Here is an 11,432-nt window from a genome sequence, read left to right on the forward strand (position 1 = left end):
GGCATAATTATGATATAAATAATGTTTAACATTTCTTTCAATTCTTTCATTATGGGGGGAGTCGTAATGAAAGTCATGTTGGACCACTCTATTGATGCGCGAGTATCTACACGCTTTTCTTCATTTGAAAAATTCATATTTACAATTTTTGTGTATTTTAATTTACAAGGTTTGAATGTGACTTCACAATCCTGAGAGTAACGGCGATTGAACCTGTTTCCATGGCTAACTAAGTGAAATTGTTTAAAAATGATAAGAATTGCCTATAACTCAATAATTTGCTGAAAAAAATATATTATAGCTTATATCGCTAAAAAGCTTAAAAAAAGGCGCTTTTTATGAAGTCATGGCCCACTATGGTTTCCATTTAAAAAAACATATGTTTGTGTCATATGTCAAAAATGACAGGCTTTAGAAAAAAAAGAAGGACACCATCTCATTAAGGATGTGATTATCTACAACTTTTATCTGAAAACTTTTTGTCTAAAATAGCTTATAATGGAATTAGAGACAATTTTTAAATTAGCCGAAATTTGTTTTTTTCGAAATATCTAGTAAGCCATGAACTTTTTTAAAAATCTGAAAGGCGCATATTTGTGACCCCACAAAACTGCAATTCTTTCCCCATTTAACCGACTCTCTATCTCCAGTAGTTTCCGAGATACCCATAGAGAACATCGTAGGAAACTCACCTTGTATAAATATAAATCACAAAATTACATATAACACATTCAGATATAGAAAATATCCAAACAATAATTAAAAATTTAATAATAATATAAATAACAGAATTAATAAAAATACAAAAGAACGCAAAATTTATTATAAAATTCTGAATATACATATTCAGTAATGCAGCTTTATGCAAAATGCAATACATTGTGACGTCTCACAGCATAAATTTCATAAACATCTAACAGCTTTTAGAAGCCAGTGCAAGAACTAAATATACATCTCTCGCATATAACTGCCCAATTTCCATTTATTATTACTAGGTAATTTATGTGCCACAAACTTTCGTAATACCTGTTATACGGTGAGTTAAGTCTAAGCAAAACCAACGCACTTTGTTTCACATTTAATACAAAATGATTAATGCCTATGATCGTAAAAATTTCTTGAGTTGACCTTGATATTGTATTAAAATTGGCCTATATCGCGATCAATTTTAGAAAGAATTCGAAAAAATTTTGATTATTTTATGCAGCTGTTAGTCATTTTAGCTGGAATTTGATATATTCGAGACATATATTGGCATAAAGTGCAGCTCGTAGTGAGGAGGCGACAATTTAAAATTGCATTTCCAAAAATAAAAAAAAAAAAAAAATTTATTTACAAAAATTACTTAAAAACATAAAATAAGTAATATAAAACATAAAAGTACTTAGAAACATAAAATAAGACTGCTTGGTGATAAATTGGTAAGGTGATAAATTCTCAGTAGGTATTTCTTTATAATAATAAATAATTTGTCATATAAAATTACAGGGTGTTTCTGCATTGCATAGAGCTTACATGCATATTTGGAATCAATATAAGTTCATTGGACACTATTTACCTCTATAGGGGGCCCAGAACTAAGTGCAGATGAGAGGTAGATCTCTGATAAAAGAAACATATTTTATCTTTTTTATCGTTTTTCAAATAAGTCCAAAATAACGCAGATATTTTACTGTCAAGATTCTCAAAAACATATTTTATTAAAATTTTGAGAACCACTGATTCTCGTGGATTTTCTTTCTTGTAAATTTAGTCTACTACATAATATTATTTTGTCATATTATCAAGAAATTATTTTTTTTAAATAAAACCAAAAATTCTAAAAAAATTTCAAAAATCTGAATTTTAATTAATAAAATAAAAAAAAAACCTCATAGGCGTGTTTCTGGGTTGAACTATACTACCAGTTAATTTTAACTTACTGTTAATTTTAATTTGTTAACTATAATAACAATTAATTTTACTTGCACCTATTTCTGGGACAATCTGTGTACAAAGTGCTTTTATTTGTCCGCTAGATTGCATTAAACTTTAAAATAAATAAATAACAAATGCTTTATTGTCAAAAAAAAAATTTTTTAAATTTGTGGACAAAGTGCAACCAACAAAAGTAAAAAAATAAGGTACACAACAAACAAAACAAAAGATAATACAAACATTATACAAATACATTACTGGTCTTATTGTTAAAATAAACATATATAAATGTTTACAGTCAAAAGAACAAAAAAATAAAATAATATTCAAAAATATTTTAGCACAGTTTATATAGCAAAATATCAATGACCTCTAAATAAATTCATTTCGATGTCATTAGTAAATATAGCAATAGCAAACATTAGACTAGTGTTTTCAAGATCAAATTCGATTACCAAAATATAATCTTTGTCTAGTAAATAAGAGTTCAATACTTATGAAATGAAAATGATGTTATGGATTTGATTTCAAAAAGCAGGTGATTGTGCATTTTTCGAGCTGTATAACATTAAACTTTTTAACTAATCCTTGAGCGTGTGGGGTAGGTAGATAAAGATCTTGCTCCGCGTTCCTGAGAGGATAAGTGTGAGATGGCCTTTCTTGAGAAGCTGGATACATGTTTACGTATTAGGCAAACGGATTCAAATATAAATAAGGAAGGAAGAGTCAATATTTTTAATTTCTAAAAAGCCCTGGCAATGAGTTCTGCTGTTTAGTCCCAAACAGCTCTCTTCTGGAACCTGAAAATGCGGTCAAACTGAGCCGCACAACACGTACCCTAGAATAGAAGGGCATAACTGAGGTGCGACTCAAAAAGTGTATAATAAACATTTCTAGCCACTGACAAGTTCCTTAGAAACAGACCTTAATTCAAAACAGGCAGAGCTCATTTTTTTTGACAAAGCTTCGATATGTATGTCCTATTTCAGAGAATTGTCCAAAACAAGCCCCAAGAATTTTACGGATTTTACGACGTCAATGGTGGTGTTGTCAAGTACAAAAGGCTGCAACGAGTTTTTATAGGACAAACCTTTAGTTTTAGAAATGTTGAGACTCAGGAGGTTCGAATCGCAACAAGATTTAATGGTGATTAAGTCATTTGATAAAACCCTATGAAGTGGCAAGACGTTCTTGTTGCTCCAAGCGAAGCTAGTGTCGTCCGCAAAAAGACATTTTGCCACTGATGTTTACGTTAGCAATGTCGTTAATAAAAAGAAGAAACAAAATAGGCCTAGTACTGAGCCTTAAGGTACTCCACATTCTATTAGCTTGCTAGGAAGAAGGAATGTCCACCTTCACAAGTTGACTTCTGTCGGTGTAGATACGACTTAAACTATTTGAGAGATGATCCCCTGAACCCATAGGGCTGTAGCCATTAATTAGGATCTTAAGGATTTACACAATCAAACCAAAACCAGCAGAAAATTGTTGCTGTAGAATGATGGCTATTTAGGCTGGAGTAAACCTTATTAAGGAGGGAAAACATAGCGTCATTTTTGATTTGAGAAACTGGCTGATGGTTTGCACAGATGGCTGACTGACATTTGGCATCTGAGTGCCTGACTGAACATTTTCACCATCCCAGATGATAGATGACTTATAGCCTTCAAGAAACTACGTAAGGAAAAAAAAAAAGAAACTGCAAGCTTTACATATACATTATCATTAGAGAGATAAGAAAGGTGATCATGAGGAGGACATATGGTATTAGTTAAGTTTTTCGAAAATAAACACATTTTTTTAGAGATTTAAAAAAAAAATTTTAGGATATTTTAAAAATAGTTATTTCTAGAATAAAAATTTTGGGTGTCTATGTTTCATAAGTGCTCTAAATTATCTCTTGACTTTCACAAAAATCAAGAAAATGTAATGGAAATGTTTAAACTATTTCCACGGTCCATCTATGTCCGCGGAATATTAGAACTCCCTGTATAATTCGTGTGTGTGCTATGGAATAATAAATTCTCCAAAAATTTTTCCTCATAAAAAGTAAAAAAAAAATTTCCTCGTTTTTCTACAACAGATAAAAAATGTAGTAAATACTAGAAGTATCACTTTACGAAAAGAAAATCTGTTGTCGGTGGACTTGGAAATTATTTATAACAAATTTTAAGTAAGGGTGGAGATAGTTTTCTCCCTTCCCGCACATTTTCTTGATTTTTATAAAAGCCAAATGTTAAAGCACTCAGCAAAACATAGACACCCAAAATCTTATTTAAATAGAAATAACGGTTTTTAAAATAGCTGAAAAAATGTGTTTATTTTTTTAAAGTTTGATGCTCTCTAGTGGACAAACGAAGCACTTTCGTATTTAGAAGTTAATTTTGTCCAATGAACTTATTGTGATTCCAAAAATACGTAGTAGTTCTATGTCCACGGAATATTGGGACACCCTGTATATTAGTATAATTTTTGGTACTTACTGTTTATCTGTAATCATATATAATACAAGGCTTCGTCGCAAGTCTTTTTGATCATACTGTAAAATGAAAAGTGCCCATTTAATTTTCATAATTCACACGGATATGATACACAAGTACTAAAAATAAACTACAAAATTTAGTATATTATTTGTACAATCCCCTAAATATTTATTTCAAAAAATCTCATAAAAAAGTTGCTGTTTCTTAGTTTGTTTCTTTCTGTATATATACTTTTGAAACACACTTATATTTTGAAGGATATTTGCATAAAAATACAACTGCATAAAAATAATTAAATTGCGTAAAAATAATTAAATTTTTTTTTTAATTTTTAATAATAATTTATAAATTATACAGGGTGAGTCTTAAATAAGTGCAAATAATTTCAGGGGTGGTGTATTTTCGACCCTACGAACACGTCTATGAGGTTTTTTCACAAAAAAGGATGCTGAAAATCGTGCATTTTCTCTTTAACTTTTCCTGTATATTTTTCGAATACTTTTAGATCTGCCTGTTCACCGCAAATTTTTTCACGGTATAATTTCTTAATCTCTGATATTACTACAGTTAGGTACAGCTTTAACTCTATGGTTACGGCACTAAAGGGGATCAGAGTTGTTAAACTACACGTAGTAATTAATAAAACTGCATTTACTACATGTCACAAGTAGTTTTTAAATGTCGAGTAGTAAATGTGTAGTTTATGTAACTAATGTAGTTTTTTTAAATAACAGTGAAAAAACATAACCTAAAAAACTTTGTTTGTCGATCAATTTAAAGAAATAAAAAATCTATATTTTGTGAATTTGTTTATGTGATATTTTTGATACTTAGTAGTTAAAAATGCTTGGAAGACGTCGATGTCTCCAGTCTCCATACCTTGCTCCATACCTTCTGTGAAGAGGGGAATTATGAAGTTGTGCCTTTAGATGTAAAAAATCATATATTCTCCTGGAGAATGTCTATGGAGAATTTCTCCATAAGAATTTACAGTTTATTTTGTGTTCAATGTTACTTTGTATTTCGTAGAAAATACCCTTTTGTTGGAAAAAAAATTGTCTTTTTTTCTGATGTTGTTTAACTTATACAAATATAATATAACTTCATACTTCTATGATAAGAATTTGGCTTGATATTTGTCTAAATTGTCTGTTTTACTATATTTTTTAGGTAGTTTTTAACGTAGTTTTTGTGTAGTTTTTGAAGGTAGTGTTTAAAATTTTAAAACGTAGATAATACAAAAAACTACGCGTAATTTTTGGCGTAGTTTTTTGCTTCATAAACTACTTAACAACCCTGAAAGGGATGCAAATACAGAAAAAAGCCAGTGGCTCTCAAAATTTTTCCAAAAAAAAATCACTTTTTTTTAATTTTCAAACTTAAATAATTCGGTTATTTTGGACTTTTTGAAAAATGGTAAAAAGAAAATATGTTTCTTTTATCGATATATACCAGTTCTGAAAATATTTGCACTTATTTAAGACACACCCTGTATACATTCAATTTATAAGTGAGTAGATTAAACTGAAAATAAATAAAAAAGTGCTACAAGCTCTGCAGTAATTTTTATAAAAAACTTCATAACATTTTAAGCACTTATTACTATGTTACTATGTTACCCTAACCTAGAAATTTAATAATACAGTTTATTACATTAATAAAAAACATAAATAATGATCTTGGAACAAGAGTATACTCTGGATTCAAGGTAATATTTTTTAATCAGTGTGGCATGTTTCAAGGTAATATAAATAACTTCCAAGTTCAAAAACATTAACAAAAGAAATTATACAAATACTGAATTAACCAATTAGCAACCATATTTAGAAACCTTTAAAACCTTTAAAATTACAATCTTACATTTTAAAAGCATCATTAGTCAATATAATGTAATTAAAAGTAATATTAAGAATAAGACTAACCAAATATAACAGGTATTACAAAATGAATAAATACTGAAATAAAAAGTACCACGATAAAAAAAATGAGATTAATTCACAATTTCTAGCGAATATATTACTCCAGCTACCCCATAACTTCAAGCTACTATACCACCCTTAGCCTCCCAAGCAGCTATTACTACCCGAAAGCCTACAGGTGGTACTACGACTGGCCCAGAACGTACACCTCTTACTGGCCCAGCTATTACAGCTCGTACTGGCCCACGTACTACAGCTCCTACTACCCTAGTAGCTACTATAGTTACTGGCCCTACAGCTACTACTCCAGCTACTGGCCCTACTACCGATCGTACTTGGGTAGTTTCTTCAGAAACTACTACCTCAGTTCTTCACCTTCGCTTTACTACAGATCGCTGGACTACCAATTTAGCGAACTCGAAAATAAAATTAACAATTTGAGCGTAAGTAGTAGTGTGTAGGTGTGTTTCTATTTGTGTCTAAGTAGGTAGATTATATGCGAAACAAGTAATTCCATTGGTTTATAGTGAATAGGGTAGATTATATTAATTTTTGGTCATAATACACTCACAGCCATGAAAAACGGGCACTTTAAAATTTTCATGTAATTTAAAGTTTAATATATTTTGTCCTAGTGGGCCGATTTTGATGATTTTTTAAGCGATTTGTAGCTAAATTATTTGACTTTTAGTATCTCTTTCTAAATTAAAAATGTAAGTTTCCATTTGTTAATTATACGAGGCAAAACAAAATGTTGATATTTTGGAGAAAGTTTGAAACACCCTGTCGAATTTGTTAACAAAGCAAGGAATTTAAAAATTATTTTATTATCTAGGTACGTCTTTTCTCGATAGTTTGTTCTTTGATTCATCCCAATAGCTTTATTTTTCTTGGAGATGTAGTAATTTAGGCTTTCGCCGCCATCGCTTGAAGAAATTTGGGTTTTCGGTCGGTTAGAATTCCTTCCTAACGTTTTGCTAGCATGAGTGGATAACATCCTCAGAGGTGTGTTTGCTCCGACTGCTCACACTAGACTGATGCTTCCGCGTCGGCGTAGCGGCCGAGGGGGCGTATGTATCGGCCGAGGGGGCGTGGCTTGTTCCGGTGGTGGTTCTTCCGGAACTGGTCTACTTCTCTGTGCTGCTACCATTTTATGAAGCCTAGATATAGCTGGATGCCAAATTCTGTTTAGGTAGAAAGTTTTTTCCTTCCTGTTGAAATTATTTGGATGTGTGTGAATTTCAACAGCTTCCCTGGCCAGACGAGGATGATATCCAGATGTTGTGGCAATGACTTGCGTGTCTTCGAACTGGATTTTGTGATCAGCATCTCTTAGAGCCGACTTGTCCGTTTGCCTTAACCTGCAGCTTCTCTTGTGTTTCGTAAGTCTTGTTCCTTCTGAGCGTTTGGTAGTTCCAATATATACGCTACCGCAGGAACAAGGTATACGGTAGATCCCTGCAGAGGATAATGATTCCCTTTTGTCTTTGGCTGGTCTCAAGCAGTCCTTTATTTTCTGGGTAGGTTTGTATGTTGTTTTGATGTTGTGCTTCCTGAGAACTTTTCAAATCCTATCGGTGACCTGGGAAATATATGGAAGGAAGGCCTTATTAATGGTGTTATTCTGTCCATTGACGTCAAGTCTCCTCTGCTTAGGTGCTAGCGCCGCCTTTATTTCTTTCTCATTATACCCATTAGCAAGAAAGGCTTTATTTAAGTGACTTAGTTCCTCTTGTATATGATCCTTAGCACAAATGCGTCTTGCTCTATTTGTTAATGTTCCGATAATCCCGTGTTTTTGGTTTGGATGATTATTTGACAGTTTGTGCAAGTACCGGTCTGTTTGAGTGGGTTTTAGATACACAGTGTGATCCAAATAGTCTCCATTTCTCTTGACAAGCACATCGAGGAAGGCCAGTTGGTTGTTTTCTTCGGTTTCCATGGTAAATTTTATGCTCGGGCTCTGTGTGTTAAGGTGATGAAGGAAGTGTCGGCTATTGTTGCTTTAATTGATAATGGTAGAGATCATGACTTAAAACCATATATGCTAGAGTAACTGCCCAATAAACAATAATAATATGGTTTTTCAAAGACAGTGAGATTACATAAATCATAAACACTATTTTATAGATCTGTTGACTATAGGACCAAAATCAAACGCATGGTTTTAATGTAAAAATACGAAAAAATATTAGCGCCTTCTTCAAAAGTCAATATGTCCAAAAAAATAGGGCTATTGAGATCAATTAAAAAAAACTATTGGGAAAATATACACCTAGATGGTAAAATGATTTTCAACTGGGTGTCCCAAACTTTCACCAAAATATCAACATGTTGTTTTCCTTCGTATAAATTAAAGATGACAACTTTCGTTTTTAATCTAGATAGAGATTCTAAAAAGTCAAATAATTTAGCTACAAATTGCTTAAGAAATCATCAAAATCGGTTGGCTAGAATACAATATATAAAACTTTAAAATACATGAAAATTGCCTTTTGAAAAGGTAAATTAACAATCTATACTTAGCACACTTTGGATTATTCTTCTAAGATTCTAAGATAAATATTATTTACATCTTTGTTGCTTTTTCTTTGATCTTACGTTTAGTAGTATTATTTACCTCGTTTTCTTGTTACTTGTTAAATTATATCTTATTATTTACATAATATACAAAGTATTTTATAAACTATGGTGATTTTAGAAAACTAGAAAAAAATAAAGGGTATAAAATTGTGATTTTAGAAACTAAAAATATAAATCACATCTGTGTATTTTTATAACATTATAACAATATGAGAATATTTGTTAATAGGTTAAGAGGCTTTGTAATAAAAGATTAATTGTTTTCTTAGGCAGAAAATAAGACAAACATTGGAATGCTAGTTAATTGTATTTTATAAAAACAATAACACGAAAATATTGAACATTCCGGATACCGAATTACGAAGTAAACCTTGACGTTCCACTGACATACTAATCGAAAGTTTGAGCAAACAACATACGAAAAGAGAATACGGGCTACATTTAGTAGTCTGCATGCATCTTGTATAACATGTTGAGCTTTAATTAAAGAAGATGTTCACGTACGTTGTAATCTAATAAATCTGATAAAATCTCTTATCTAATAAATATGGAGCTTGGGATATAAAATTACTAAGATACCTTGTTTCTTACGTCTTAAATTAAATATATTGATTACCGGAAATTCTTTATTTAAACCATTTTTATTAAAGCTTGTATCTGTGATCTGTGATTGACTTAAATGATTATTTACAAGAACTAAGAAGAAAAATGATATTATACCTTTTGTATTATTAGTTTTTGGAATCAAAGTATCATAAAACTTACGTGCAATACAATATTTATAGGTGTGTTGTTTTTTATTTAAGTTCCATTGGAACTTGTTGGCGAAAGATTTGATGTTTTAGTCATAAAGTATTTCTTAATGATTCATTTAGATAGTCTGAGCCAACAATTTTATCGATAATAATAGGCTTAATACAGGTGTGTTCGTATATTGTTCAGAAAAAAAGTATAGAAATAAAATACCTCTAAAGAAAGTGACTAATCAAACCTACACATATTTTGAACTGAGTAGTTTATATTTGTATTTTTGTAAAGAACTTTTATTTTGATTTATAATTTTTTTTATTTAATTATAATTATAATTATTATTATACTATTTCACATCTGTCAATGTTTGGGGGACTAATCAATTTCTTCCAAATGTGCGGCATAACATACTTCTTGAATTCTATTAGTTTAAATATTAAAGCCTAAAAAATGGTTGATTAGCAACAATAATCTTGATAATATTTTTTATATACTATTACTCCTTAGTTGTTAATAATTTTAGAAATTTGACTCAATTATTTTAATTTTGATAACAATCTTAGGTATATTTATGATAATAAATATGGATAATGAAACCTAATTAAATTATTAAAGGTTATTAAAGGTATAGAAGAAGAAATATAGTGTTACAATATTTTTATTATATTTACATTGTATGCACAGGGTGCTTCTAGATCTCACTCCAAATTGGGAATTTTACTTTGAGGAAAAAATAAAAATCCCAAATTATTATTACTCTACTAACTAGTTACTTATTAATTCTAGCCGTTATTGGTAACTCACTATACAGAGAATACCAAATTGCATGAATGAGTTTTAGATGCTTTGGTTTCACTTTTTTATGGATATTTTAATTTTGACTACTTTGGATATCTTAATTTTAAAACTGTATGTCTCACGTCAAATTTTCAGTTAGCTGCTCTATCGACCACCACTGATCGTAAATTTTTGTGTATAATTTCATTTACTGTTGTTGATTGGTTGATTGAAAGGTTTACTTATTTATTTACATGTTGATGTTATTTTGATAGATACATTACAAGAGAAAAAGAAGGGGGAGGGTCTTATTTTAGTTAATATAGAAGTGTCGGTAAAAGTATCTATTCAATAAGTTTGTTATGAATTGTTATCTAATCAATTACCTATCAACATTTATAGTAATTATTATTATACAGGGTGGTCTGAACTGTATTCTGATAACTTCGGCAGCATATTCTGCAGATAAAAATAAGTAAAAAGTTCATATAAATGTATGTCCGAAAATGCTTAGTTTCGGAGATACAGGGTGTAGAAGTTTCATTTTTATTTCGATTTTTTCCAAATGAAAATTGATGTCTAGGATTTTTTTGACATGAGAAATTTGATTTTGATGTCAATATAATTTCTACTTGTAGAGGGTGCCACCTGCATATTTTTTAACTGGTTTGAAGAGTAATAACTTTTAGTCCGTACCTGTATAAAAATACCGAGTAAAAAATATACATTTACGACATTTTTTACGTAAAGAAGGTCTCTTGGGAAAAATCTCTACGAGTAATGGTTCTCGAGATATTTAGAATCAAAATTATCAATACCTGTCATCATTGACATAAATTAAACATGTTGACTAAATACTTATTAGACTGACATCATAAATTTAAAATGTTTTTGTGTCATAAGTTCAACAGAAACTGTTTTATCATCATTTCTTCGCAAAAAATATGATTAATTAAAAAAAAACTGTCTACTCAACGTGTTCATTTTCTGTCAATAATGACAT

General features: G+C 30.4%; 1 protein-coding gene across 1 annotated transcript; it reads right to left on the minus strand.

Moving 5' to 3' along the window:
• Nucleotides 1–7,343: 7,343 nt before the first annotated feature.
• LOC115879829 lies at nucleotides 7,344–8,261 on the minus strand. The gene is made up of 2 exons (XM_030896836.1): nucleotides 8,011–8,261; nucleotides 7,344–7,872 (listed from the first exon to the last, which is right to left on the minus strand). The coding sequence occupies exons 1-2, from the start codon at nucleotides 8,259–8,261 to the stop codon at nucleotides 7,344–7,346; spliced, it is 780 nt and encodes a 259-aa protein (XP_030752696.1).
• Between the last annotated feature and the right edge of the window lie 3,171 nt (nucleotides 8,262–11,432).

Source organism: Sitophilus oryzae, unplaced genomic scaffold, assembly GCF_002938485.1.
Source record: "Sitophilus oryzae breed Bouriz unplaced genomic scaffold, Soryzae_2.0 scaffold_1588_pilon_pilon, whole genome shotgun sequence".
Lineage (NCBI taxonomy): Eukaryota > Metazoa > Arthropoda > Insecta > Coleoptera > Curculionidae > Sitophilus > Sitophilus oryzae.